Below are 27855 nucleotides of genomic sequence, written 5' to 3'. Positions count from 1 at the left end.
TGCCAAAGTCCACTGCCACATGGGCCGCTGGCTGCTGCGCGGGACAAAGGGCAACCTCCACTCCTCCGCCCCAGACTGACTCCCTTGGCTGCTCGCTCAGCTCCCGGCAGGGTTTGCACTGCTGTTTGCACCCCTGAGGGTCACCTTCCCCATCACTTGTGCCTCCTCTCACCCAAGAGATGGAGCATGCAGCCCTCGGAGCTCAAAAAAAGCCAGATATTTTTCCTGTGGGTTTGTTTTTAATGCCATAAGTATCCTCCTCTATACATCCTCACGCTTTCTAAATAATAATAAATAAAACCTGCTGGCTGAGCTGTTGGTTTAATATGGACCCAGCTCAAGCAAGTAACATCTGTCCCACCAGTCACTGCCCAGGGCAGAATTGGGGCAGGATGGAACTGGGATTCACCCCAGCATTGCCTCATCTAAGTCCATATAGTGCAATAATGGCCTCACTCTATAAGCGACCAGGGATTCCTGCCTGAAGACCCTCTCCCAAACTCTCCCAGGTACATTAAAAACCAAAAAAAGCAGTAAATTAAGGCAAATGGCGTCATAGAAAACTGCAGTAAAAGCTAGATATAAGAGCCAGCATCTTACACCCAGCAGCCTAGTGACATGCCATCATCTCCCCCTTCACCAGGGAAAGCACACATGGTTTCCTAACCCCCAAAGCCTCCATTTGCTGAGTGCGAGCAGCCCAATTTCAGCCCGAGGGCAGCACGGAGGAACATCGAATGACCAGCAGAAAAAGAGCTTCACACACACCCCCCTTCTTTTTTAATTTTTTAACACCCTTGCAGTCCTCTCTTTCCCTGAGAAATTTCCTCCAAATTACCTCCACTGTGATACCACACCACCGATTTTTTTGAATTTGCAGGCAGGATCATATTCCTTGCATCGCAGTGGCACTGTCAGGCAAAACCCTATTCTAATGAAGTTGTAAGACTCCGTATATTATAGCTTCAGAGCTTTAAACTTCCACCCTACTGGGAGGGTAAGAAATTTTCCCTAGTGATCCTAAGAAATAAGCACTCAGTCTCTGCAGAATTCAAGGTTTCAGATAAAAAAATATCCTTAGCACTCAGCCATACTGAGAGCTGACTGGAAGAAACACAAACCAGGGAAGTGCCGTCTTCGTGCTGCCAAGCTGTTTTGGCAGAACAAAATTAAGCATCTCTTATGCCTTTCACATCTGCCCTTCAAAACTTTGGGAGGCTTTGAACAAGGTAAAAGGTGTGTTATGGACAGGTCATGTCTTCCAGGAAAGCTAGAAAGGATCCTTAGAGACCATGAGCATCCCACTTCTTTAATATATAAATATATCATACTTCCACTTGACTGCTGCCTAATAATTTTATGTTTCTAGCCAAGAGGTGACTGCTGGATGTTTCCAACCTGTTTTCTAGCAACCACACTAATTTATACTGGGAATCTGCAAGGGTTCAACGAGCACCACATGAAGAGGCTGAGAACAGCCCCAGCTTCTCGGGCTGCTGTTGCCAGCCAAACCTGAGGGATTTGGGTTGCGAGGAAGACTCGGGAGCTTGACTTGCAGAAAAGCAGCTGTAATTTGCAATGCTTGTGTTTGAGATGGGTGGAAACACTGTACTGGCCCATGCTAGGGAAAAAGATGCAAAAAACTACCAGTAATATCAAGCTTTCAGCAAAGGTGGCTTAAAACGGACAGCTGGGGAACACCAGTTTAAAAGAAAAAGCAGAAAAGTGCATTGGAGGAGAAGAGAGCTCAGGGAAGGAGCTGGGAAATGAAAAGTGAAGGAAGAAAAAAACAGAGATTAAAGGACCAGATAGGCTAGAAAGAGGGCAAGAAGTGGGTAACCCTTTAACTACATCGCTTCTAGCCAAGAAATTTCTATTTTAAAAGGATTCATAGCTTTCCTGGAAATCCAAACTCTGTGCCATAGGACTGCCATTGAGCTTACAGGACTATTGCAAAGCAGGCAGCACACACTACAGATAGCACTTGTCAGACAGAGCTGAAGGGACAGCAATATCTCTTTAAGAAATCGTATTTTTCCGCTTTAAAAGGTTTCACTACTGTTGTCACAGTAACAAGATTAGGTGGAAAACATTTTTCTTCACCCCCTCCGGGTGTCTGCACAGCACATTGGGGCTCTGCTCACAGCCAGCCCTGGACACTCAGGCCAGTGTCCCCCCCGCCCCCCAAACCCAACAGGTGAAAATAATTAGCCAAGCCTCATTAGAAATCTTTGTAACCTAAGAGGAGAAATCCAGGTGGCTTCAGCACCTGATGCTATTTTTAGGTGATTTATGTTGTTTCTAATTGTTTCTGAGATGAGATTATTATTTTTTTTAAATGGTATCAATAGGAAGCTTTGTTCATCTCTGAGCTTTAGCCCCCTAGAAATGAGAGATACATACACACTTTTTTATAGACATGTCTTAAGCATCATGTCACAGTGCAGGGGAGTTTGAAAGGGCTGGCTAGAGTCAAGAGAAAAAATTGAAACCAACTCATCTCATCACATCTGCGGGGCAGAAATGCAAGTAGTAAATGAGCTACACAGAACGTGAAAACCTATCTTAAAGATTCTATACAGTGAAAACACCAGCCCTGAACACGCTGCTGGCATTCAAGACATTTGACAGTATATTATATGTTACAAAGACCAAGAAAACAAAAAACACCCAGGAAACCCTGGGGCTCAGGTTCCCAGGCAGGCTGAGCACCTGCACCAGCGTGGGGAGAGCCCTCATCGTCAATCAGTCTCAACAGCAGCTAATTAACTAATTACCTTTATCACTCCTCCCAGGCTGACAAGGAAGGCGTGGTAAGAGCTCCTGCTCTAGCTGGGGGTGGCATTTGGGGCCTTCCCAGGCCAGGGACATCCCTGTGGGAGGAAGGTGGTTGCTCCTAAAGCAGCTGAGATCATGTCCGCTCCCACCTGCAGCCGCTGCGTTAGCACCATCGTGTGGATTTGATCCAGCCAGCATGGCACCACTTGCCATTTTCCTGTAGTCAGTTCACACACTTAACTTTTCACCAATGGTTTTGCACCTTTCTTCCCCAAATTAGGTTGTTTCCAGCTTTGAGGGACTGAGGCATCCCTCCCATCACCCCCTTGCACATACACAGTCATGTTCAGCAACATCCAGACATGCCTATTAATTTTCTGAGACTTAGGCAAGAATATTAATTGCATTCCAGAGGCATCCAGCATACAGCAAATTAAGAAAAAGCCACATCGTACTCAATGAAGAAACAGAACTGTGAAAATCAAAGCACATCTGTACAGAGTGCTGTACATGTCCCTAGCCTGGCTGCAAGAGAAGGGTAACTCCAGCCTTCTGCATGAGCTCCTATTACAAAGCAAGCACCAAAAAACTTTGAAGTCTTCGCCTTTCTTCATTCCCACTTCAGCATAACCTCTTAACTCTTGGCTGTGAATACTAAGTCCTTGCTACTTGCATCTCTCACCCCTGAAGGAAAGGCCACGCTGCTCCTGCATCCCATCGTGGCAGGCTCTGCCATGGCATCTCACCTAGCTCAGCACACCATGGGAAGGGATTGGGATGCACGAGGGCCAACGGAATGCAAGAGCTAAACCCAACTGCATTGAGGAGGTCAGAGATCTTTCAGTATTCAGGTCCTCTCGTTTTTCTGTGCAACACCCCTTATGTTTTCCCAGCCATAAAATTGATGTTAATCTCGCTGCTAACTGCCTTACAGAGATCATTACACATTGCAAATTCAACCATTTGCAGATAAAATGAGCACAAGCAGCCTGGAAACTGTCACACCGCCCCTGTCGCCTTGCCACATTGCAATGTGTTACAACCTTTAAGCTGCAAATTAACATATAAAACCAAGAGGCCTGGAAATATTTGCTGGGCAAATGCTGAAAACCAAGCAAAGGTAATTCTTCCACCCGCCCCACAGCACCCCCTGCTCAAGCAGGGAAAATTAATTTTTAAGTGAGACAAATTCTGAAGCTATTTTTGTGGCATTAAGCAAAAAAAACAACAGGAGGTTATTCTTCCTTGTCTAAAATCTCCTTGCTATATGAAATGTTCCTCTGGATCTGTGTCTGTTGGAAGATATGGATGGGACAGAAGGCGAAGAGGGGGATGCAGATGTCAAAACAAGCCCCAGAAGAAACACCAGCAGCTACAACTGCTGCACCTCACAGGGTATGCACCATGAATAAGCAGGGGAGGAATGCTGAGCTCTTGTCTGGATCGGAACATGCGGCCAGGACTACCAGCCCTGCTTGTGCTGATACCCTCGGAGATTTCCACCTCACCTCACACACCTTCAGGCTCCTTTACTGGTGGCCACGGAGGGAGCGAGCTGGACACAGACCCTTTCCCAGGGTCTCCAGCAAGCATTGCAGCAAGGAAAGCTGATAGCTTGGAAACCTTTAGCCCCGAGATATTCCAGGGTGTCCTTTTTAAAAGATTGCCATCTTGTGTCTTTTCAGACGCTAGAATGTTGGTTGCCTTCATATTTGAGACCATGGGTCTCATTCAGGAGCTTTATTACACACAGGGACAATAAAGACCCTTGACAGTTACAGATGGCTTCGCTGTGTCCTGTTCTTAGTGCTACCTTGTAAAGTTGGACAGTAATGTTTCCCTCATTTTTTCTCATCTCAGTTTATGACTCCTCTACCATGAAAAGCCACTTATGCCCTCCACGGTTACATATACCATATCCTTCAAGGCCAGTAAATCACAGTCTCAAGTCATGTCAAATTTTGCAAAATAAAACTAAATTGCAGTTCTCCTCTAAGGCAAGAAGCTGCAAAATTGAGAGAAAACGAGCTCTGTTTAAAGCCAGAAACCTGGCCAGCAGCTTCCCATGGCGTGTGGGGGTAAGGATCACCAAAAACCTCTAAATGAAAGGGAAAAGCCTGATATCAGGGAGCCCAGGGGACCCTCTGTGCCACCCCAACAAGCCGTCTCCATAGGTCTTCTGTGGTCTAATGTCAAAATAGTCCAAACTCACAGGATTTCTCTATATAAGCTGAGCCTCCACTCCCCTGCAGTCAGCTGGGAGCAGGACAGAGCCAGGCTCCAGCAGTATTTATTCATTGAGGCTTGGTCCCTGGGCTGGATTTGTGCTTGGAAAGAAAACTGGGGAACTGATGGGATCATAGCTTCTTGTTTTAAGGGGGTTTTGTGCAGACAAAAGTTAGAGAAGTACCAACACAGCAAGATTTTGCTTGGCTGAGCCCTCTGGGTTCACTCAAAGTGCTGGGCACCACACCAAGAACTGGGGAAACTGAGGACAAAGAGCACCAAAAAAAAACCATTGACCCCAAACCCACCCTTTACATTTTTCAGGGGCACAGTGGCTTGTCTTTTCCCTTCCGCAGAGTTAAACTTTCATGACAGCTGAATTAACTTGGAGAAGAGCCAGCTCCAGGGACAGACAGCAGCATGCTAGAATAAGAGCAGGGAAGACCCATACCACTGCTGTTCTTGCTAATTCCCCTCCCTGCATCCCATGCAACTGATTTGCAGTGGGCTCAAATTGTTCCATGCATTATAGATTCACCATCACACCACGGCACAGCAACCAGTCTGGCACAGACACCAGGGCAACTCTTTCACCAGGTATGATCATCTCTCACAAAAGCCTTGCAATAAGCACTGCTATTTTGGAAAACCCTATTTAAAAATTTGTCCCATGATCTAAGCTCAGGAGGCTGCTTTGCTTCACAAGGTGACCTCATACCACATCGCATGAGCTCAGAGCATAAGGTGCATGCTCTTCACGTGGAAGAACACCTCCCTAAAAGCAGGAAAGATCCAAACCACAAAAAAAAAAAGGAAAATTACAAGCAGCCATGACAGAGACAAGGAAAAATGCAAAACATCTCATGCCAGATCCTTAGCTGACAAAAACCCAACGTGCATAACATACAGCTTCGGGCTGGGATACACTTACCCCTCTCTGAATGTTTAATGGGAGCGTATGCATCAGTTAATCAGCAGCACAAGACACAAAGTGTTTTGTACCTCCTCTCCACGTATTGTGCAATTAAAAGGCTTCTCATTCAGGCACAGAGAGAAAAGTCAAGGGACTTCGGCTGTGAAACATCTATTATTCAAAAGTGTATCCATTATTCAAAGTTTTTCTTAAAATCCTACTGTCAGCTTGAAAGGAAAAAGAAAATGAGTTTTTGAAAGCTGTGTTCCGTTGATATTCCGCTCCAATTTTTGCTGATTGTAAGTACTAAAACTCCAGACATTTTGAAGAGCTGAAGAAATCCTTCACAGTTCCTGAAAAAGGCAACACCCTGTGGGTAGACACAATTTTTTCCCCCCCTCACTTAACTCTACCTAGCAGAGATGTGATATACCCTGGCAAACAGCATGTTCCTTTCCCAAATTGCTCAGCTACCCCAGTGTGAGGATAACAAGCATCTATTCAGGAGAAGACAAGACCAAATTACTCAGCAAACAGTAGCAGATACCCACCATTGGCCTGACCAGCTTGTTGACACCCATAAGCTCAGCTGAATGAAGGTTGGGTGGGATGCACAACCTTCTCGCAGCACCTGGGAGCTTCAGTGTAGGGTGCCAGGACCAGGCTGTAGAAGGTCACGTGGGAAACAAGTCCCAAGGGTGCCACCCACCACCTAGATGTGGGTGCAGAGGGGCAACAGGCCCCACAGAGCCATTGCAAGGGAAAGCCTGGCACTACCACAGCTCCTGCTGCAAAGGGAAGACACGGGGACAACAGAACAGTGCTGCTCCAGGAAAACTGTCATTCATACAGGAACCACCTGGATAGCAGAAGATCTTCAGCAAGAGCAACAATCAACTGCTAACGCTAGGGTATAAAAACAAGTAACAAAAGAGGTTTTACCTCCTCTAGGTACTGGAGAACCTAGAGGGAAGAGTGTTGAAAGCCCCCAGGTCCAGGCATCAGGTACCTCTGTAGGGATGAGATGGATCTAAAGTCCAGGTGGCCAGTCAGCCCACAGCTCAGAGTCAGGTTCAGAGGAAGTACCCAGGTCAAACACACTTGGCTAGGTCTAGAGCAGCAGGGTCTAAGGCTAGCCTGGCTATACTGAGCTACAGATTAGTGCTCCTACAATACAGCTCAAAAGAGAAGTAAAGCCCCCAGACTGAACTTACATAGGGCTCCAGGCCCATGGGTGGGGATGCTCAGGTGAGGCCAGTCAGGGCCACTAAAGCTTATTAAGGCACTCAGAGGCCCAGTAAGGACTTATGGGGAGGTGGAGCAGGAAAGGGTGGTTCTGCTGTAGGGCTAGCTGCTGGAGAAGTGTAAGGAGCTATAGGGTGAAATTGTTTTTGAAGCTGTGTATCAGATCAAGAAATAGAGTCTAGAACCTGAAAAATGATTTAGAGCTACAGGATAATGAAGATGCTTATTATTTTATCAAAAACAAATATTTGTGAGAAAATAACATAAGCCTTTCAAAGGCTTCCTTGTTCTTGAAGAGGCAAGGCTGTAAGGTATTGGGGTCTCTAAAGGCCTGAAGGTTCTTCTACTTGGGCAAAGGAAGACCAAGAGAAGATGTGACAGAGGTAAGCAGCACTCAGTAGTGAGGGACTTGTTGTAATTGTAATATATATTAAAAAAAAATACTGTTGGGTAGACTCAGAATCAGTTTCTTTAGGTTTTCTGTATGTATAGTGCATAACTGAACTGTGGAACCTCCTGTGGTGTGACCTGAAGACACCAAAGATACTATTTCAACAAAGCAAACTGATGGAAGGATAATGATTGAAGACTAATAAATGCAGTAATCTAGGCATAATGTATTAAAGTCCTTATATACTGCTGGAAGCCCAGTGGGTGCAACAGAGTAAGGGTCCTGCTCTTCCACCATCACACTAACTACTTCATCAGACTGCTAACCTAAGGTGTTGTCAATAACTTAGGGGATAGCTTGAACATATAAAATGAAACCATTGTTCAGTGGTCTATGCTGACTGCTATCTTTAAGCAGTGCATTTACCGAAAGTACAGTGATGCTTCAATAGCAGATACTTGTAGAGTGCTTCCAGGACACTAAAATGAGCTGGATGTTATCCACAGGACAGCTATGGCTCACAGCTTATTTGGACAAATTCTTTGCTGCAATAGGCCATTTTCTGCTATTACCAGTGAAATAAGCTAAAACCCCACTTCTTTTTTCTGTAATGAGAAGCTGTGCTTAAGGTGATGAATTTGCAAAGCTTTTAAAGGATGGATGAGAGTTAAATAACTTCCTCCAGGGTCTAAGGCACTGCAAAGCAGGACTGGAGTCGCTGTCAGGAGGGTATTGCAGCAGAGGAAGCACTTTGTAATCAGAGGCAATGCTAAAGCGGCTTGTGTAGCCAGTCTATGCAATGCTGGAACAGTAGGGCACAGCACAGGCAAATTTAAGTATTGTCACATGAAATGGTTCAACTATTCTGTCTCCACAGTTCATTGTAGTTCAAGTCTCTCTCATTAAGCTTCAAAGAGTATAGCCAGCTTGTTACCAGAGTTTCAGGTTCCTTTTGTTTGTAGTGATGCTTATGAAGGTAATGGTATCTGTAATCACCCCTCCTGGGACCAAGCTGGACTGATGCAGGGTCAAGAGCACACTCCTTCCCCCCAGGCAGAAATGCCTGGGGACACAGGTGGGCAAGGTGGAAGGCAGGCAGTAGAGCAGTCTCCCTTCCTTGCTGGTCACTGCTGGAGGCAGGATGGGTCAGTGACTTCATTCCTTGTTCAAAATGTACATGCAAACCTTTATCCATCCACCCATGTCTCTCTTATTTTGGTCCTCATTTCAGATCAGACCTTTCTGTCAAGCTGCTAATTGGGTGCCTGGTAGGGCTCTGCTCTAGTGTCCTACAGCAGTGGCTCCCAAATGGAGTTCGGTGGGACCCTGATTAGCTTCAGTTGCTCTTTGTACAGCTCAAACTGTAAAAAGAAGCTGCAAGTGAGCTACATTCCTCTGCTCCTGTAACCAATAACCACAGCAAACACATGACATTAGGCTGTTGTCAATAAGGGAAAAGTGGTCAATAACCTACTGATGAAGTTGGACAAGCTGTGTGAGAAGTGAGCTTAATGCCTGGACTACACATGTGACTCTACCACAGGGAAATGTTGTGGGGTCAGATTTTGAGTGCTGTGTAAATTTATTCAAGATTTTGGGAGGCAAGGCAACCTGGTCAAAACTACAGCTCCTGCAGCTGTGGTGATAGAGGACACTCGCAAGGTATGCTTGATGCTGAGGGATCCTCTGATTTACTATACAGCAAGAAATCCTTGACAGAACTATAGGGTCCCCTGTGTGAAGGCATGAAGCAAAGCATCAGCCACACAACTGGGTGGTGGCTGCAAAAGTTTCCCCCTCTGATTTGGGCTGCAGAGCTCTCAGCCTTGGCAGGAGCCTTTCCAGCTGGTGGTTAAGCCCAGAAAGGGGACAGGCTACAAGCACACAGCCATCAACAGCTACCCCAGTTCAGCTGACATGCAGCAACTTCTTAAGCCACCATAACCAAGTTGTGTCCCTGACTCATTTGGCTTGTCCACTGTTGGGGTGGGAGCTTGGGGAGTCTCCTCTTCAGGGCAGGGAAAGAGTGGGAGGCTGAGTCCTGGGGAAACTGCACATTTACTTCATGGAGATGATGACCTTTCCTGTGGCCTTGTGCTGGAGCACATGGTTGGAGGCTTCATTTACCTGCAAACTCAAAGCCATAGGTATTTAGGTGATGGCCATCAGGGCAGGGCTTTGCAGGGAAGGGAGGGGCAGAATGAGGATGCATGGGAGAAGCCTGCATCTGAGTCTGGGCTTTCCATCCCTGGGATCAACTGCTGGGATTGAAATAACTCGGGATCAGACCTGAGCTGAGGTCTGGGTATTCCTCTGCCTTACGTCCCTGAATGTGCTGAATGGTGGCTATGTAAATATTTCTGAGGAATTGAGCCATTACTTAAGGATTAAAATACCATCAAATGAGGAAAAAAAAGTGTTTTGAACACCTTCAGAGGTGCTCAGGGGGAAAAATGCAAATGAAGGCACATCAGGATCCACTAATTCACTTCTAAAATATTATCCCAGCACGTTATTCTTTAAGAACACAAACTCTTTGGTATGTGATTGAGCGGTTTTTATATGACTTTGCCATTGAGCACGTTGCAATCCTGGCCTTGCAGTACTGAACCAGGAGTGAACGACTCCCTGGATCAAACCCAATGAAAGAAGATTAAAAAGGGTCAGGGGAAAATGGGATTTCTTGATTTAATATTTTTGTTTCTTAGAGAAGCAGGACTCTGGAGTCTCTTGTGCCAGGGGCCTAACTGCACGTAAAAATCTGTTTCTATCTACAAAAAAAGCTTTGCAAAAATAATCCTGAGGAATCTGCTCCGTGCTTACCTCTTTCAGTTTGAAGAGTGCTCCAACATGGGGATAGATATTTCCCTCCTGGCAATGCTGGGGAATGGAGGAGATAGTAGAAGAAAAAAAATGGGGAAATCGTCTTCCTGGTACAGACTCGGTATGCTCCCATTGCAGACACATTTGTTAGAAGCAGCAGATTAGTGGGAATTGAGGGGGTTTTTCCTCCAGCAAAATCCATCCCCACAATCCTGCTCCCCATGCCAACCTGCAAGGACAGGGAGGAAAGAAGATAGATCTAGCAGAGGTCTCGCACCTTGTCTTGAGGCAGTACTTGTGTTCTCAGGAGGGCTGAAGAGCTGTGGGTGATGAGCTTTCAGGTATGAAAAGCTCTGGGCTGGGCTGTTGTACTTTAGTATTGGTTTTCAAAGAATGTACTTTAAAACTTAAAAAAAAAAAGGGGGGGGGGCAACAAGCCAAAGTCCTGTCCTACCCACAACCCTCTGTGTGCACAGGGGGCTTAGGCACAAGCATTGACCCTGGGAGGTGGTCGGCTGCATCTGGACCCTAAAACAGCCTCCCCTTGGCTGCATCTCTGCAAACACAGCCCAATCAATGGGTTTGCTTAGCCTTCCCCCAAAGGTCAGCAAAACCCTTAAACAGGTCAACAGCATCACCTGTGCTTGCACAGGTTTGTTATAAGGCAGAGCAAGGCAGGGCTTTTATTTCAGTGCATCTTTGCAGAGCTGCATTGAAGATGTCCCTGCTGATGGCCTCGATGGTCACATTGACCCCTCTGCTACTTGTGAGCTTCTTCACCTCCTCTCTGTCTGCTCTGGCTGTAGTTCATGCCGTGGCTCATGCTGCTCTTCAGAGCCAGCTTGTATTTGGGGTTGCTTCCAGTTGTCACTATCACCTGAGACCAAAGGAAAATGCACCACCTGGTGTGAAATCTGCTCTGCTCAGAGAAGCACAGAGCATCTCAGGCTGGAGGTACATTTCTTTTTTATTTTATTTATAGCAAATGGAAAGTTGGAGCCAGTGACCCAACTCTTTCTCTTTATGTTTAAGATGTGTATATGTATATGGCACAGCAGAAAAAAGTCATTGATTTCCAAAAGGGACAATATGTTTCCAGGCCACAAGAATCCCCCCACCATCAGGGATGTGCTGGGTACCACAGCTGTTCAAGGAGTACCTCTGGAAAGGAGGTCTGTCCCCTCGCCTGGCTCAGCTGAACCTAAGGTGCTGCTGGCTCTGGCCCAGCACAAAGCTTTGATGTTGCAAAGTGAAATGATCTGCTAAGCAAGGATCAGCATTTGCCATCTGACTTTACAAGCAGAAGTACATTAACTCCAGGCTGTAGAGAAAATGTCACTCCTGTACTGTTCAGACAGACCATATAATTGCCTCCGCTGTGGGGTGGGGGGAGGAGGATTGCATGAATTGAGGTGTAGACATGACTTCTGTAGGCTGTCCCCACCTGTGTTATTGTCTCTCTGTATGAACATCAGGAAGTTGCTTAATCTCTATGGCTTTGTCTAGTGACGTTTCCATGTTTCAGAGGAGTGGAGAACTCAGCATTTCACCTGCTACTGAAAATCCAGTGAGTTACAGCCATCCCCCAGTACAGCTCCCTAGCCCAGGCACAGAGGTATGACCCTGCTGCTCCAAACCAGAGCTGCTGCCCTAGAGCCCCATCAGGACAGATGCACATGGACGGCAAGCTCGCCTTTGGCGAGACAGCTATGCAATGTTGCCTGCTCAGGACACTTCCCAGTGAGGGGAATGGGGAACGGATTCACCACTGCATGTGGCCTGTGTTTTATAAAGTCTATCGGTGCTGAACGGGTTTACCAGGGACATCAAATTCTTTGTAGAAAGTTCATGTTGAACAGTTTTAAAGTTCACGCTGTATCTGTGTATATGTAGTTTATAAGAGTTGCTTTTTCTGCAGGCTCTGACAACTTAATACTGTTGAAATTCAAGAGGTCAGGGCTGCTGACCACATCTCTTGCTGGCTACATCCCACCTGGATGCTGTGCAATCCTCACCTCCATCGGATCTGCATGCTTTCCCCCCACTTGGAGGGAGGGAAAATCAAGGCACAAACCTGAAATGATCTGCCCCAGCTTATACAGGTGTGTATAGAAGAGACAAGATGCACCAACATTTTTGACAACTGAGATGTCCAGGTTTGGGATTGTGCTTCGTGTGCTGCCCTCTGAGCTGCCACTTACCCCAGCTGAAGCCATGCCCTGTGGTCGAGAACCAGTGAGGTTGTGCTGTAGGTGGTTGGCAATGCCACCACGTCCTCGTACAACACCTTCAGGGATGTGCCACAGCATCTGCGTACAAAGATCTGCAACACAAGTAATCCCAAGGAAGGATGGGGCTGAAGCTCTGCTGAACTGAACCCATGGTGAGGCATCATGGGGGCCTGGTATGTGAGAAGGTTTGTTTTAACAGTTTTTAACATCTTTTAACAGCCTGCTGTTTGGAAAAACTCCCCCCAAGTATCCCACTCTGCCAGTGGTGCCCAGGGAAGGGAAAAAAGTAATCAGAGGGTTGCGAGGCAGTGGTTCTGGCAGAACTAAAGCCCAGAACAAAGAGACAAAAGTCTTTTGCAATTTTGGAAAACAAGTGCTCTGTATCCTTACCTTCTGATCAGTGATGCACTCTGCTGCCATAGCTTTAGTGCCAGTCACACCAATTACTCTGTATCCCTGCCAAAAAAAAAAACCCTTATTGGATGGGTGTCAGGAGAGAAGTCATGCAGTCCTGCTGTTCTCTCTGAATTAAACATTTGACCTACCTGTGTTTTCAGGAAGAACCGTGAGCAGCTCAAGCTGTATCTAATAACAGTCCACTTAGCAATTGCACTAACTGCATGTATTTACCCCCTTCATCTTTTGAATGTGATTCCTTACACAGAGCCTATGCCTTTTCTGTCCAGCAGAGCTCAGCACCCCTCCCTCGTATGGACAACCACAAAGGCTTGAAGAGGACAACCTCCATGACACACATCTGGATCTCTACCCACAGTGACCGATGAGGGACCATGAGGCCATTCCTAAATTCTTACATTCCTGCATTTTTCTTATCTTCTTTACCTTGCACATGGGCAGGTGCCTGGGCCGAGGTCTGGGGAAGTTTTCAGCAGCAAAGCACCAGGTGGGCAGAAGATGGCAGCATCAGCTCAGCAGACAGCAAACTCTTGCTTAACTAGGTAGGGATTTCTTTTAATTGGGAATATTGGTATGTTTTTGCAGAGGAAAGGAAATATTTTCTTGCCTTTGGACTTCAGAATTATGATCAAGGCACAAGATGCAACTCTCCTGGACTGGCAAAGCCAAAGGAGATGGCTCAGCCTGAAGGGCTTAGTGTGAGAAGGACCACACAAGCATCGCCTGTGCATTGAAAGATGCAGGGCCGTGAGGGCCAGAGGGGTTTTTTGGGAGGGGCGAGGATGTGCCTTCAGCAGGGGAACAGTCCCTGTGTCCACACCAGGCTGAAGGGTGCCAGGGTGGTATGCCTACCCGCAATGCTAGGCTGTCTCATGTGCTTGTGTGAATTATTACAGCACTGAGGAGCTCTAGGCTTTGGACAGAAGAACCCAGCCCTGCCCCAAACCTGTCTATGCTTTGGTTTTCTTAGCTTTCAGATAAGCTTAATATTTACTGTAGCTCTCCCCAAACTAGCATGAGTGCTCTTTGCAGGCTACCTTGGAAATGCAAAATATTTTACATTGAGTATTTTCAGAAAGGACGTTAAAAGGCGGTGGTCGTCTTGGCGTTATGATGATGCCTTAAGTGAGCCTCTGCTTTACCTGCAGCGGCCTTCATTTCCCAAGGAGAATTTAATACTTCAGTTCATTTTAGTCACACTACGCTTTCTGCACAGACCAGTTACCTTCTCACCAGGAGTGAAGGGAAGAGCATGGTTTTCCAGATACAGTCCCTGGCAGGCCAAGATACCAGCAAAATTTAACCTGCAGTAACGGACACCAACTGGGACCTGCAAGAGAGAAGGGGACAAACATTAACTCCCTCCCATCCTACAGCAGCAGAAGAGTTTTAGAGACCCTGCCCTGAGTCTACAGCAAAGTTGGAATAACCAAATCCTGATATCTCCTGTTGCCACACTGACCACTGTGCTGTCCCATCTCTCAGAAGACACTGGTGCTCTCTAAGTCATGGGGTCACAGCCTCAAGCAGATGAAACCAGGGACAGCAACTGTTTTTGCTGTGGCTGTGTGGATTCTCCCCTGGAATGTGGTCACATGGGACCTGGTGGAAAATGGACAGTGTGCATTGAGGAGTACCTACTGTGCTGGGACAGTTTTGTGCTATGCTTCAAGTTGGGATGTTTATTCTTTCAGTCTATGTTGATTATTACAGGAGAATTCTGTGGATTTTATTTCCTTGGTGCAGGTACATGAGGTCCTGTGGATTTTAAGCTTGTCATCTCCTTTCCCAGGTGCAAATAATTGGGGAAAATAAAAACCCACACTTTTGAGAGCTCTGCTCTTTCAAGGACATGGCAAATATGTAATGAACACTCTACCACCATGGTAGGGGTGTACATTGGGATGGGCTGGCAGATACTGGAAATGACATGTGGGAGGGGGATGAGAACTGAACATCATGCCGCCTTGCATCCTGGATTTAACCTTCCTCTTTCCTTCTGTCTTCTATACCTTTTGCAACCTGCACAAAACCTTTGTCTGTTTTTATGTCCTGTTCTTAGCCAACTTCACTGGGATGGGACTTAGGAGATCTTCCAGCTCTGCTGCTGCTTCTCTGCCTGAAGATCTTGTCCAAGTCACTTGTGTAAGTTCAGCATCCACACTTGTAAAAGGGAGGTAAAGACCCTCTTCTCTTTAAAGAGCCTGGGGAGATGTCGCTGAGGAGAGGTGACTCTATTGTTCTTGCTAACATAGCATTTAAGGGGCTGATTTGAAAGCAGGGCTTATGCTGTTGTAAGGTGTTGCCCAAATACTACAAAAAGAGGCAGCCCCTCGTGTTGCAGAGGGTTTCAGGGCAAATGGACAGGGCAGAGCAAGTTGGGAGGGACCAGAGATACTGTCAAACTCGCAGAGCAGGGCTTTCTTCATGAAGCTGGTGGCCCCTCCACTGGCAATAGTGCCTGCAGAGGAGACAAGGACAGCAGGAGAGATCCAAAGAGAAGAAGGTGCTGAAGCAGATGATTGGAGCTGAAAGAGGGAAGCAGAGGAACAACAGATCCTGGAGATGAGAGCAGACCAGGCAGGGCAGGTACAAGCTCCCCTGAGGAACATGACTCGACCAGGGACTTTGCTGGCTTGGTAGCCCTGAGCACCTCCTCTCCAGGAGGTTTGTCCCAGGATTCCCATCCTGAAACACAAGAGCCTGCAGGAGGTATTACCCTGTACCATCCTCTCACCAGGGCAGTGTTTCATAAAGCCCTCCCAGCTAAAGCCAAGGAGTATCTCAGGGATGCTCCAGCAAGGTGGTGTGGGAGGAAAGATCTTCAGTGCTGGGCTTGGGGGGAAGCAAAGGAAGCCCAGTCCTGGGGCTGAGCTGCAAGCAGGCCTGTGGGAGACAGTGGGTGCTGAAGGGGAGAGAGGAGGGGATGGAGAAAAAGAGAGGGTGCCTCAGGGCCTTCCAGGCCCCCCTGTGCCCCATCCCACCTTGGGGTGGCTGGGGAGGCAGCAGGGTCCCTGCAGTCCCTGGCAGTCGGGCAGCAACATCTCCCTGGGGCACAGCTGCCCATGTGGCTGTGCATCCCAAGGGGACTGGGTGTCAAGTGCTGATGCTTTCAATATTGGGTAAATATTTAAATGCTGGGTAAATATTTAAATATCTAAGTAGACCTTCGCAGCTCCAGTGAACCACACCAGCAGAAAACCTTGCAGAGGAGCATTTTACATCCTGAAAGCTTGATTTTTTGCAGTGAGAGAGTGTGCCTTTGCAGGAGCACGTGGTGGTTCCCAGCAGCTATAAAATGCTGCATGCTGCCATTGCAGTGTGTCATCACACCGGTTTTCCAGATGGGGAAACTGAAAATGCATGAACCACACAGGGCCATGGGGTGAGTCAAAGCTCACAGAGCCAGAGGATGAGAAACCCTGATCTGCTGACTCTTCATCCCATGGTTTAACCGCAAGCTCTTCCCTTCCCCTCAGGGAATCTCCTGCTCCAAAGCTGCACTGCTGTTTGCTCATGATTTTCAGAGAAAAGTATTTTCAGAGAAAATAATGTGCTGCTTGGGCTGAAACATCTTATAACTCTGTCTGGAAGGGAGATGGGAAGGTATGTAGGGGAGGGAGTATGAGACAAGAAAGTTGGGTTTGGAGAAATCAGTGTGGCTATTTGTTGCAGTTATGACCCTAAGAGGAAGACCATGGTACGTCCAGCAGTTACTGATCCATGTAGCAGTTACCTTGTGAAGGCACAGGGCTGTGCTGTGCTGCACATACAACATGGCTGTCCAGCCCATGTTGTGCCACGCATGTCCCTTGGCATGGGGTAAACTTTGCTGGCTAATCGTATTGGAGGCAGCCCCTGCTTGGCACCAGCAATCACACCACCTGCATGTCCTTGTCTTTATCTTCAAGTGAAGCAGCACGTTTGTGTGTGACCACCCTTTTCTTTGGCACTTGGGATGAGAAACAGAGTTGGTTTATTCTAATGAAATCCTGCAAGAGCTCTAAAGACCAATGCGTCAGCAACGGGACTAATGGATGGGATCTGTGCAGGGTGCTGAGCCCTGATCGGAGGTCCAGCTGATGCTGCAAAACAGTGCCCTGCATCTGAAGGGATGTGAGATTTTTCTATGCTATCCCCTTTTTCCTTCTAGTATTATCTCCAATAAATGGTATTTTAATAGCTAAGGAAGAGAGTGCCTTTCTTACTGGGGTCATGACCGCTAGTCCTGGTGTGTTATAGTGACATGAAGGAGAAGGGAGCAGGCTTAGGCTGACTGCTGGTACCATTTTCAGACATGCTGGGGCATGTTGTTATGAGATGTCATACGCAACCTGGATTGGAGTCCTGCAAAAGGATCACGTACTGGCTTTTCTCTGGGGCAAGTGGATTTTAAAATACTGACTGTGGTCATAGAAGATATGGTGCTGAGACTACACTCTTCCATGGAAAATACAGAGGAGGGAGGAAAAATATCCTACGTATCTCCCAGATGCTCACTATATCTCAGGCAAAAATTTGCACTCAGGCACAGGGATCCCTAAACATTTTGGACTGTACCTGCAGAGATGACTGGGCAGTGCATGTCTGGAGAGCAGATGCTTACAGGAGCAGTAGCTGCAGTTTGGGAGTTCAGGCTCCTGAAATTAAAGCTGTATATCTGCAGGGCAGTCACAGCATGGGTGCTCTCGATATATACTGTCCTTTGCTTCTGCCCTTCCCAGGCATCAGCCCCTACCTGTGAGATGAAGTGGATGATCTGAAAAGCCTTTTGCTGCAATTTGCCAAGGGGAGTCTGTCAGCTCATTTCATCCATCAAATAAGCGTATGTCCAGTAGTAATCACTTCTTGTCTCTGCTGTATGGGGCTGGTTTAAAAACCAGGGGCACAGACATGAAGTGTTATTGTTGTATTATTATCTGGCCAGAAATACAATTACTGCTTCCCAACAGCTTCAAGCTTCCCTCCCATAAGCCATGGAAAGTCTCACGTTAACGTACTTGCTATAAAGGCAGATGCAATCAAATGAAATGTATGTAAATGACAGTGCCCCTGCCCAGGATGACTGTCTGGGGAATGGACCAGTGTTTCTTGGCTAGCAGCATAGGAAACAAGATAGTCAGCGCTGCATTTTCCTCCTCGAAGCAGTTCAGATGCAATTCAAATGAATCCCTCGTGGAACCCTCCTGGCTTCTGCTGAACTATGACACAGATGGGTCTGGCTCATTGCACGCAGCAAAAGCCGCTTAATTAGAGCAGCAGCTCAATTTATTTGTTTTGGATCATCTTTATTAGCCATCACTTAAGCTCATAATTAAGGGCAGAATGGGGACTGTAAAAGTGGTACCATCCCATGCTGCTTGCCTTCTCCCCGTGCTGCAGCCGCTGAGCGTTGCTCCTGTCTGCTCAACACCTTCAGGAGTCTCTCCTCTCCTGCCTGGATGGCACTGCTGTCATCTGCACTCCAAACGCATGCTTTATTCCTGGCAAAGCAGAAAGGAAATGGCAGTATTTTTATCCTGGTATACTTTTAATTGACTGAGGTAGAACATCCAATGCCCCAAACACCACGCAGGCACAGCGTGAGCAGCAGGTATGACTCCTGGAGGGATGTTGCTGCCCATCTCTTAATAAATACCCAAGTACTAACACACAGTGCAAGAGAGCACCAAATCCATCCAGAGACTCTGGGAGGCAAAACAAAGGCAGAGGGATTGAGACCTGAGGCTCACATGGTAACCAAGGAAGGCTAGACCTTCTCCTCAGGAAAGAATGCTGCTCAGAAATGCAAAGCTACATCATTGCTCGGATTGTGGCTGTTATTATTGTCATGTGGTTATAACCTTGTGTTCATTTCGGTTCAGGTGTTCTGAAGTGCTTGATTTGTTTTTATGGTTTTTGGTCTGCCTCTGTACTACTCCAATGTCCTGAATCTCCTCCCTGCAACCCTAAATCCTGGTTGCACTCCTTGGGCTGAAGGGCTACTGTGACCAGCGCAGCCATTTTCCACCACAAGGCAATTCTTGTTCTCAGACTCAGTTTTCTTTTGTACAACCTAACTCTGGGATTCCTACATTTTATTTTAAATGCAGCTTAAACCAGGACAAGCACAGGCATGTAGCTTTAATGATCTCTGTATTTTTAACAGGGACTGAGTCTACAACAGCTACGCTGGTATCTTAGTCGTGTCACCATGATGCCTAGTCCTGGACCAGGACCCACCATGGCCATCAACCCTATGGGGCTCTGCTCCCAGGAGGTTTACAGGTGACAGCCAGGGATGCATCTTCATCGCAACATCTTTGCAGGTGCCCTCCCTGTGGGAGACAGGGCTGGACTTGGTTTTGAGAGCTGGCAGCTACAGTCACTGCTTCCATGTGGTCCACGAGGAAATTCCTCAAACCGGCATCCAGCCCCTGTGAAACCACAAGCAACTACTGTTTGTGGTGCAAGGTAATGTGTATCAACCATCTGGGTCTGCTCACAGGACAGGGGAGAAAGACAGACATTGTATTTGCATGTACATGAGCTGTTATGAAACAGCTGCTTTGTGCTCCAGAGCAGTGTTTTTTCCTTTATTTGTTCAAACATCTAAAGGAACAATAGGTTAGAGAATTGGGAGGGGAGAGGAGGAGAGCTTATATGTTTTGCTCCTCCTTTCTTCTGAAATGTCAGCATCTTATAGTGCTCTTGATCAGTTCTGCTTTGGTGGATGCTGCCACAGCCGCCGCACTCGGCTCCAATAATAAATATTGAAGGGCAGCGTGGGGGACCCCACGGCAGTATTTTTAATGAAGTGTATCTCCAGGCTACACCAAACGTGGCTATTTGTGTCCTGGTACAGGCTTTGTTTGCAAACAGCCGCCTCTCTAGGTAACCACACAACAGAGCACAAGTGCCTATTCATTTGCATCTGTCTCTGGTCGCAATAGCAAAGGAAGGGAACCCGTCTGTTTGGTCAATGCAGAACGAAAATTAGCAGAAAGAAGCTGGATAAATTAATAATACAGGCAGCCCAGAAAAAGAAGCCTGTATTCCTAGAGAGGTAGATAAATCTAGAGATCATTCTTTTCTCAAAGTTCCAGCCAAGTGATCTAACCTGGAGTCTGACAAGAAAAATAGGGACAAATAAATCATTCCTTCCTTGTTGGCCTCATTTCTTGCCCAAAGATAAAACCCAAACCTTTTTGGCTGAGCACAGTCCAGTAAACGTACCCTTTCACTGACCCCATGTCCATCCCACAGCCTCCTCTGCACTGACTCATCACAGCCTTTGCTGTCGTCACCTCCCCAATGTCCTGGGGACCAGCTTTATCACAAAAAAAGGACCAGTTCAAAGGCTACATTTTTAAACGCCAGTTCTGCGCTCCCTGAAGATGATCCAGTCTGTGAAGAGAAAGCCAGCAGGTTTGTCACAGTCTTGCCTTCGCTTGTTAGAGTCAGTTGGAGAGTTTTACAGATCTGTTCTGAAGGTTGCTGGAGGCTGGTTATTTTGTTTTGAAGTATGGGCAGCAGCAGACTATGAAAAACAGAAATTAAAAATAAAAAAACATGAGTCATTTGGGCTTTAAAGCCAGCTGACTGCTTTTGACAAGCTGAAGGATTTTTTGCATCTGGATATTCCTGACCTGCAAGGTGAGGGAACATGTTGCCAGAGCAGAGGCTTTGAGCATCTCCAGCAGACAGAGAGGAACCTCCACCTTCTTTAACAGGGGCCCTGCACCAGCTTGTGAGTGAGTGCCTTTGATCAGACTTCAAGTGCCCCAGCAAGGCCACATCTAGCCATTCCTCAAGCTTTGTGTCCAGTCCTCACAACCCAGGGCCCAAAGAAAAGATATCCAAAATCAGAACTTCATATTCCAGCACCAGCCTTTCTTCATTTCCCTCTTCCCCGAATCCCATGGGAGGGGAAAAAAAAAAACAGTGCTGCGCATGCCTTCACATTTGCTGTTCATATAGGGAATGGGATGAAGACAGATTTCATTGTAAGAGCATCCCGTTGGCAGGATAAGGTGCTGTTGTCTCCAGCTGCTCGCTTAGTCCTCTTTGCATAGTTTTGCTCAGGGCGAGAGAACATTTCTCAGCAATTAGACAGAAATTGGATGGTTTGGTGCACTTCTGACACATTTTGTGAAGGTACTCAATGTGCTGCAAAGCGACTGACTTAAATGAGGGAAAAAAAAAAAATTCCCAAACAGAAGAGTCGTCGAAGTGAAGAGCTCACAAGGGCTCAAATGGTCACCCCTCCACCCCAAAGTGTCCACAGAATCACCAGGGTTTATATTTGGACCATGTTCTCTCAAGATTGAGTCACATTTCCTTCCTCAAGAGTTGCTCCTAAAGGGTGGTGTTTTGGGAAGGGTGCACATTTCTGCCTGGTTCGTGCAATATGCAGGAGTGGCCCTTTCTGTTGCATTCAGATGGATTTGGATTAATAAGCACATGTGAAAATTAGACCTGAGCTGAGTAAACAAATATTGATCTACCCAACCTCAGGTCACTGCTGAGAATAGTATTTTGAAGTAGTATATTGAAGGGGCAGGATCCCATCAGACGGTACAAACACAGGGTGAAATTCAATCCTCCTCCAGGGAGTTCGCAACCTCAGTACAATCAATAGTAGCACCTGAAAATGTTGGTCTCATTGGGGTTACAAAAATCTGTGTCTCTGAGTGGCTCCTCCTTTTGTAGCGGTGTTAATAAATAGTCCAGATCTCCTGAAATGAAGAGAGGGAGTGATGCTAAAATAGCTATGTTTTGGGGGTATGCAGGGCTAGAAGTGGATCGGGTTGTGAGGAGAGGAACAGCCCATTTGAGGGAAAAGCAGGGCATTGGGTAGACTTTCTCGAGATGATTAATGCCAACCTACACACCATCATCATTCAGGAGATGAGAGTTCATTTTATACAGTGACTTGTGCTGCTGAACGTGCGATCTGGTAATTTTCCAGGTACTCAGCTGTTTGACTTGAGGGTTCTTTCAACATGCCGAATGAGATGTGATGTCTCGTGAGTGCTGGAGTGGAGGCAGCAGAGCGGGTTTTTCTCCCCCGTGGTGAATTAAGGAGGACATACTGCCTTCCCAAGCGGAGTCTCTGACCCTCCCATGTCTCTGCAGGGTCACCACTAATTTGTTAACACCTTGTAGAGAAGAGCTGGGGCCAGCCGGTCTCTTCTCAATGGTCTGAATTTTCTTCTGAAATCCACAACTTGGATTTCAGAGGAAGATTCAGACTACTGAGGTCAGCTTATTCAGACTGATGAAGTTAGCTCATTTCAGGCCTGATCCCCAACCAGCAAAATCTCCGGGATTACTGAGCAAATTGCTATTATTTTCCTAGTTGGACAGGTTTTCCCCATTTTCTCTCCACCAGGATGGAAGGAGAGGAGCAACTCCGTCCATCGAGGCACATTGTCACCAGCCCAGCAGACAGCAAGCGCCAAGTGTTGAGAGGACAAGTTCTCACAAGTCCCCATTTTTAGGACCGGTTTTTGTTTCACGTTGCAGCAGGCTGGCCTTGACCTGCTGCCTGCCCCAACGGAGTGGGACACTACGGCTTGAAAGGAGATGTCGAGTGAAGAACAGCTGAGAGCTACAACAATCCTGGCGTGTGTATAAATAGAGACAGAGCTGTTATCCTGATGAAATGAGACCAGATGTTTCTCTGAAATCCCTCTTCTCCGCTAGTGAAAATTATAGTTTAGTTACAACAGGGCTAAGCAGGCAGCAAAATATTTCAGACCTACTAACACTGGGAAGTCAAAGGAAACACTGAAGGAGCAAAATGCTTTGCTGGCACAGGGGGTGCCAGGGTAGCCACCCTGCGATGCTGCAGGGATGGATTGGGCATGGCCAGAGCGGGTGCAAGCTGGAGGAGCCCCTTGCTGCCTTTGTGCTATTTTTCTGCTTCCTATCTCGGCATTAACGGCCTGAGTTTAAAGCCCATGCTGCAGCCGCTTTTGTGAGGTAGAAATTCAGTGTCAGCATATGTGTCCTGGAGGCAGTTGGCATGAGATGAAGGAGGGACGGCAGCACCAGTTAAAACTGGGCCTTGGCTCTTTAATATTTAACTTTCCCTAGCGCTGGGGTTTTTTTAATCAGTTTGTGCATTATCTGCCATCCCCGTTCAAAGAAGGTTTTAGCACAGAGATTTCAGCGCTTAATCCCAGGGGCAGGGAAAGCGGAAGAGTCTCTCAGAAGGTTTCAGAGCTCAATCTGGCCTCAATTACACCAGCCTAAATCAGCAAAAGGTGGCCACAATGGACTTTGCTGGGACCGCGTCGGGCTGGAAGTAACAAAATTAGGGGTCAGTCCCGTATCTGGCCAGGAGAGGCCTCTGGTCCCTAAAGCTCCATCCATAGGGAGTTACCGGGAGGATATAAGCATTGCCAGGCTGGCTCAGAATAAATGTTCACCTTGGGCAATAACCAGCGCCTGGCCATGGCCAGCTGCAGATGCTTAGGAAGGGATATCGGAAGAGGGAGAGTATAAAGTGATCCTTCCTCCGGCATACCCTCCCAGCTCCCGGTAATCAGCAGTTGAGAGACTTCCTGAGCCGGAGGTTGCATGAATTTGTCTAATTCTTTTTTTGAATTCATTTATACTTTTGGCCTCCATGACATCCTGTGGCAATAAGTTCCACAATGTAATTGTGTGTTGTGTGAAAAAGTACTTCCTTTTGTCTGCTTTAGACCTGGCTCCTGAACATTTCTCTCCATGCTCCTTTGCTCTCGTGTTGTGAGGAACAGGGAAAAATAATTCCAGGTCTGTACCAGACCTCTCTGACCTCTTCAGATTTCTCTGCACTTGCCCCAAGGTTTTGTTCTTCCAAACTGGAGTCTCTTCATTTTTCTAGTTTTTCCTCCTCATATGGTATCTATCCCATCACTTCCACTGTCCTTACCACCCTCCTCCATGTCTGTTCTCATTTTGTTACCGCCTTTTTTTGAGATAAGATTACTGAAGTGAGACTTGCTCACTCCTGAAGACATGAATTCGTTCTCCTGGAAGAATCTCAGCTCAAAAGCTTTATTTTCTCAAGTCAGACTGATGTAGTTCAATTTCTTCTACAACACATACAGTCTTTGGCTTAATGGAAATACACATGCAGCTCTCTTCAAACACTTTGATTTAACCTATTCTGAGTAAACCTCCAGACCTAATTTAACTAGAGCCTGTGGGTTAACATGACAGCCATGAGTAGATCAACTAATGGGGCTGTTTTACAGGAAGGGAATTTCATGCATGTGCTTATATTACTGCTCATTTACGCCTGCATAAATCCCCTGTGCACTACTGGTGGAGAAGACCCCCAGCCAGAACAGCTGAGCTGATGAGCATGAAACTCAGGAGTCTCTGATTTCCAGGACATCTTTATTTATAAAATATGTCTATTTTTGCTACTGTCATGCCTGCAAAACCAGCCTTCCTATTTTAGTCATCTTGGCTCTTCATTATTGTTTATATTGCACCAAACCCCACAAATAAAGGCACGAGAATGGATTTTGTTTTCTGCTACTGTGTGAATTTCAGAAACCTCACTATCCAGTTGTTCCAGACCTTGCTGTTAGGATGGCTTCATCATACTTGCAGATACAACCTGTCCTCACTTGATGGGAACCAGTTGCTTGTGTCTTGCACCGCTCCTGTGTAATTGTCGTCCCAGGATTGTGCAGCAGCTTTTTTAAAACTCCACTATTCCCCTTTTGGCAGTAGCTCAGCAGCCACATCCTTCCCTCGCAACACGCCAGCTCCTCTTCTCTTTCTCAAAGCAGCTTCATCCCCCTTTCCCCCTGCAGCTGCTTGTGGAAGCTGCCTGCAGCTGCAGCAGGTAAAGACCCCAGGCCTGTGTGAGGGACGGAAAAGTCTCTGGGAGGTTGATAGCAAGAAGGGGGCTGTGGGGAGAGTAGGAGGGGAAAACCTTAAGAGTTTATTGGATTGTGGCCACTAAATGATAAGCTTGGAGAATATGTACGTCATTATATTATCAGCAGCAGTGGGAATGAGCAGGGGTAGAGAGAACGTAGGAGGGAAAAATAGGTTTTCCTACTGCTTTACGGTATTATTATGGCAATTTATGCAGATGCCTGCTCTGGAAGGAGTAGCCTGCATGCCCTCAGCTCCCAGTCCTTTGGAAACCATGATGCAGAGCATATTTTGGGGCAGGAAGGAGCCAGGAGAGCTTACTGGGTGTCCCAGCTGTGCTGCTTCTGTGCAGAACTGTGCAGAATCGCCCCGTGCCTGTCACAGGGATGGAGGGAGGAATCCTTGCCAGATTTCAGCCTGGTTTAACTCTTCTTGGTTATAAGGGTAATTTAAAAATCCTCATTTCCCAGAGAATTGAGGCTGACGCCATCAAACTCACAGGATCTCTCTTTTCCCCTGATCCTGTGCCTCACCTTCTACAGCCTCAAGAAGCGTTGATCTCGCTGGTCTGTTTCAAACAAAACAAACAGAGGGATAAAGGTCCAAGAGCTAATTAAATCCCTGCAGGAATAATGAAAACTGGCAGCAAGGTAAAGCGGGGTGATCCTACAAGCCTCTCCACTGAGGGTGTCCACCCTCTGCTAGATACCAGCGGATCAACGCTGAGGCGTAAATCTGTAGGAAACCAGGCTATACCAGTGCTGCCGATCACGAAACAACCAAACATTTTGCAGGTTTCTTTGTTTTCAACCTCAGCTTGGAAATCGCAGCAGGGTGCATATTCCCACCATGCAACGGAAAAACTGCCACGCGAACTCATCCTGTTTCAGAAAAGAGGGCTCCCAACTGGGTAGAGAATGACCCAATTGTAGGGCAAGATTCAGGTCAAGCTCTCAGTCAAGCATGAGACAGAAACCCACAGGAAATGAGGGTTCATCAATTAATCATAGGGCTGGCAGGACTTTTTCTTTCTCCATTGAAATAGTTAATACATCTTCCATCGCAGAAAGAACCATACCAGTATGGGGGTACTCCAATCCAGTTGGATCAGGAGGGCATCGTTTGCTGCCACTTTGCAAGTCCTCAACTCCCAAGAGGAACTTTTGGGAACTCCCAAGACAAACCTTCAGGTTCGGGCAGCTGATCGCAACCTGCCAAGCTGCAGAGCTTAGAGAGTTATAGCCCCTTCAGAGGGAAGTTACTGCTCTTCAGCAGAGCTGCAGTAACTCGCTGCGTGAACCCTCTTATTCTGTTGTAGTGCAAAATAAAACAAGGTGACATAAAGCACGGTTAGAAAGTGGGGGAGCCATATCTAGTTTAAAGCAGCTTTATGGCAGTATAACTGCTATAGGTCCATGCTAATGCAATAGCTGTTTCAATAAAGAAAAAAATGTTAGTCCCTTTATACTAATACAGAAGTTGTGTACAGAGATGAGCCTTTAGGGACAGCCCATGCTAAGCTTTAGCGTTCAGTGAGAAATGTTGAGGAGATGGCCGATTTGCTAAATCCTCTATGCACCATGGAGATAATCACCGAATCTACGCGCTTGGATGAATTTACCCAGTTTGTATTGATCACGGACAGGCACAAACTCAGACCAAGAAGATTACAGGGATGGAACCCAAAGCAAACTGAAGCCCCTTGCCCACCCTCCCTGAAAATTCAAGTTACAAGACCGTGATTTAAAAGACACTGTGGGATGCACACTATATTCAGCTATTTTATACCGGATTTTCAAAGAGCAAGAACCTTAAGCACTGGGAGCTTCACCAAAAAACAAAACAGACAATGAAAACCCGGTGTACTCGGGGAGGTCAGTAAACAGGCATTCAGAACAAACCAACCCGCAAATCTCCTAAATGAATTTATTTTAATCAAACCAGTTGTCCTCCTTTCTCCCCAGTGCATATCCTTCCCATGTACCTGGAAGAAACGGACAGTGTAAGTGCATGAAACATTTAACGGTCTCGATTAGGCATGCCCTGAAGTGCAATGCGAATGCTGACAAAGGGTCTGAACCCGGGCAACCCCCATCTCATACTGCTTTTTGAGACTAAACCCATCATCCTCGCATTCCTGTGATGTTATTGGCAGGTCGGAGAAAGGCCCGCTGTGAGATGCATGTGGCACGGCACATACCCCCCAGCAGACCCTCAGTGGCCTTATCCCCTGATTTTTGCTTTTTTGGGATGCTTCCACCATGACACAAACTCCGCTCCCGGCCGCCTTTCCCGCCCCCCCCCCCCCCCCCGTCCCGCCGACAGGCCGGCTCCAGCCGGGGAGGTGAACCCCTACGGCGGGGAGCGCCCGCAAGGAGGGTGGGCACCGGGGCGGCGGCGGGGCCGGCCTGCCGGGCCTGAGGTGAAACCCCCTCGGGGGCCATTTTGAACCCCCTCAGAGGCCGGGATGAATCCCCTCGGGGGCCAAGACGAGAAGCCCCGCGTGGGGAAGCGGTCCTGGGCAGGAGGCGGGCGCGGGGTGGCGATGCGGGGGCCGGGGGAGAGCGCTGCCCGCTCCCCTGAGGGGGAGGAAGGGCTACGGCCGGCCCAGCGCCGCCCGCCATCTCCCGCCACCGCCCCCCTCTCCCTCAGGGCAGGGGCGGGGGGGAGGGGGGGGGTCCTGGCTCATTGCCTCGGCGGCCGATTACTCTGGCCTGGCCGAGCCCCGCCGTCCACCGCCTGCCCCGTGCGCGCGGGCGCTCGGCCCGCCACTGCTCGCGCCTGTTCGCCCGGGATGCCGCCGGCGCTGAGGGCGCGGCGGGACCGCCGCCGCCGGGCGCTGGAGCGGGCCGGCAGCGGCCGCCGCCTCCTCCCGCGCTGACGCAGGGGGGCGGGGGGCGGCGGGGCCGAGGGGCGGGGAAGGGAGGGAGGGAGGGATGGAGCCGCGCCGCGGCGCGCACTGAGGC

The 27855-nt window shown here is 47.7% G+C and overlaps 1 protein-coding gene across 1 annotated transcript; it reads right to left on the bottom strand.

The window, feature by feature from the left end:
- Positions 1–9611: 9611 nt before the first annotated feature.
- Positions 9612–27333, bottom strand: LOC128147622 (quinone oxidoreductase-like protein 2). Its single transcript, XM_052800362.1, is given in 11 exon segments — positions 9612–9680; positions 10377–10463; positions 10466–10497; positions 10500–10605; positions 11088–11166; positions 11168–11253; positions 12578–12685; positions 12998–13063; positions 14223–14354; positions 15618–15712; positions 27090–27333. Coding segments are annotated over 11 exon segments (1104 nt in total).
- Positions 27334–27855: the final 522 nt, after the last annotated feature.

The sequence above is a fragment of the Harpia harpyja genome, chromosome 11 (assembly GCF_026419915.1).
Source record: "Harpia harpyja isolate bHarHar1 chromosome 11, bHarHar1 primary haplotype, whole genome shotgun sequence".
Lineage (NCBI taxonomy): Eukaryota > Metazoa > Chordata > Aves > Accipitriformes > Accipitridae > Harpia > Harpia harpyja.
This window is presented reverse-complemented; position numbering and strand designations above follow the sequence as displayed.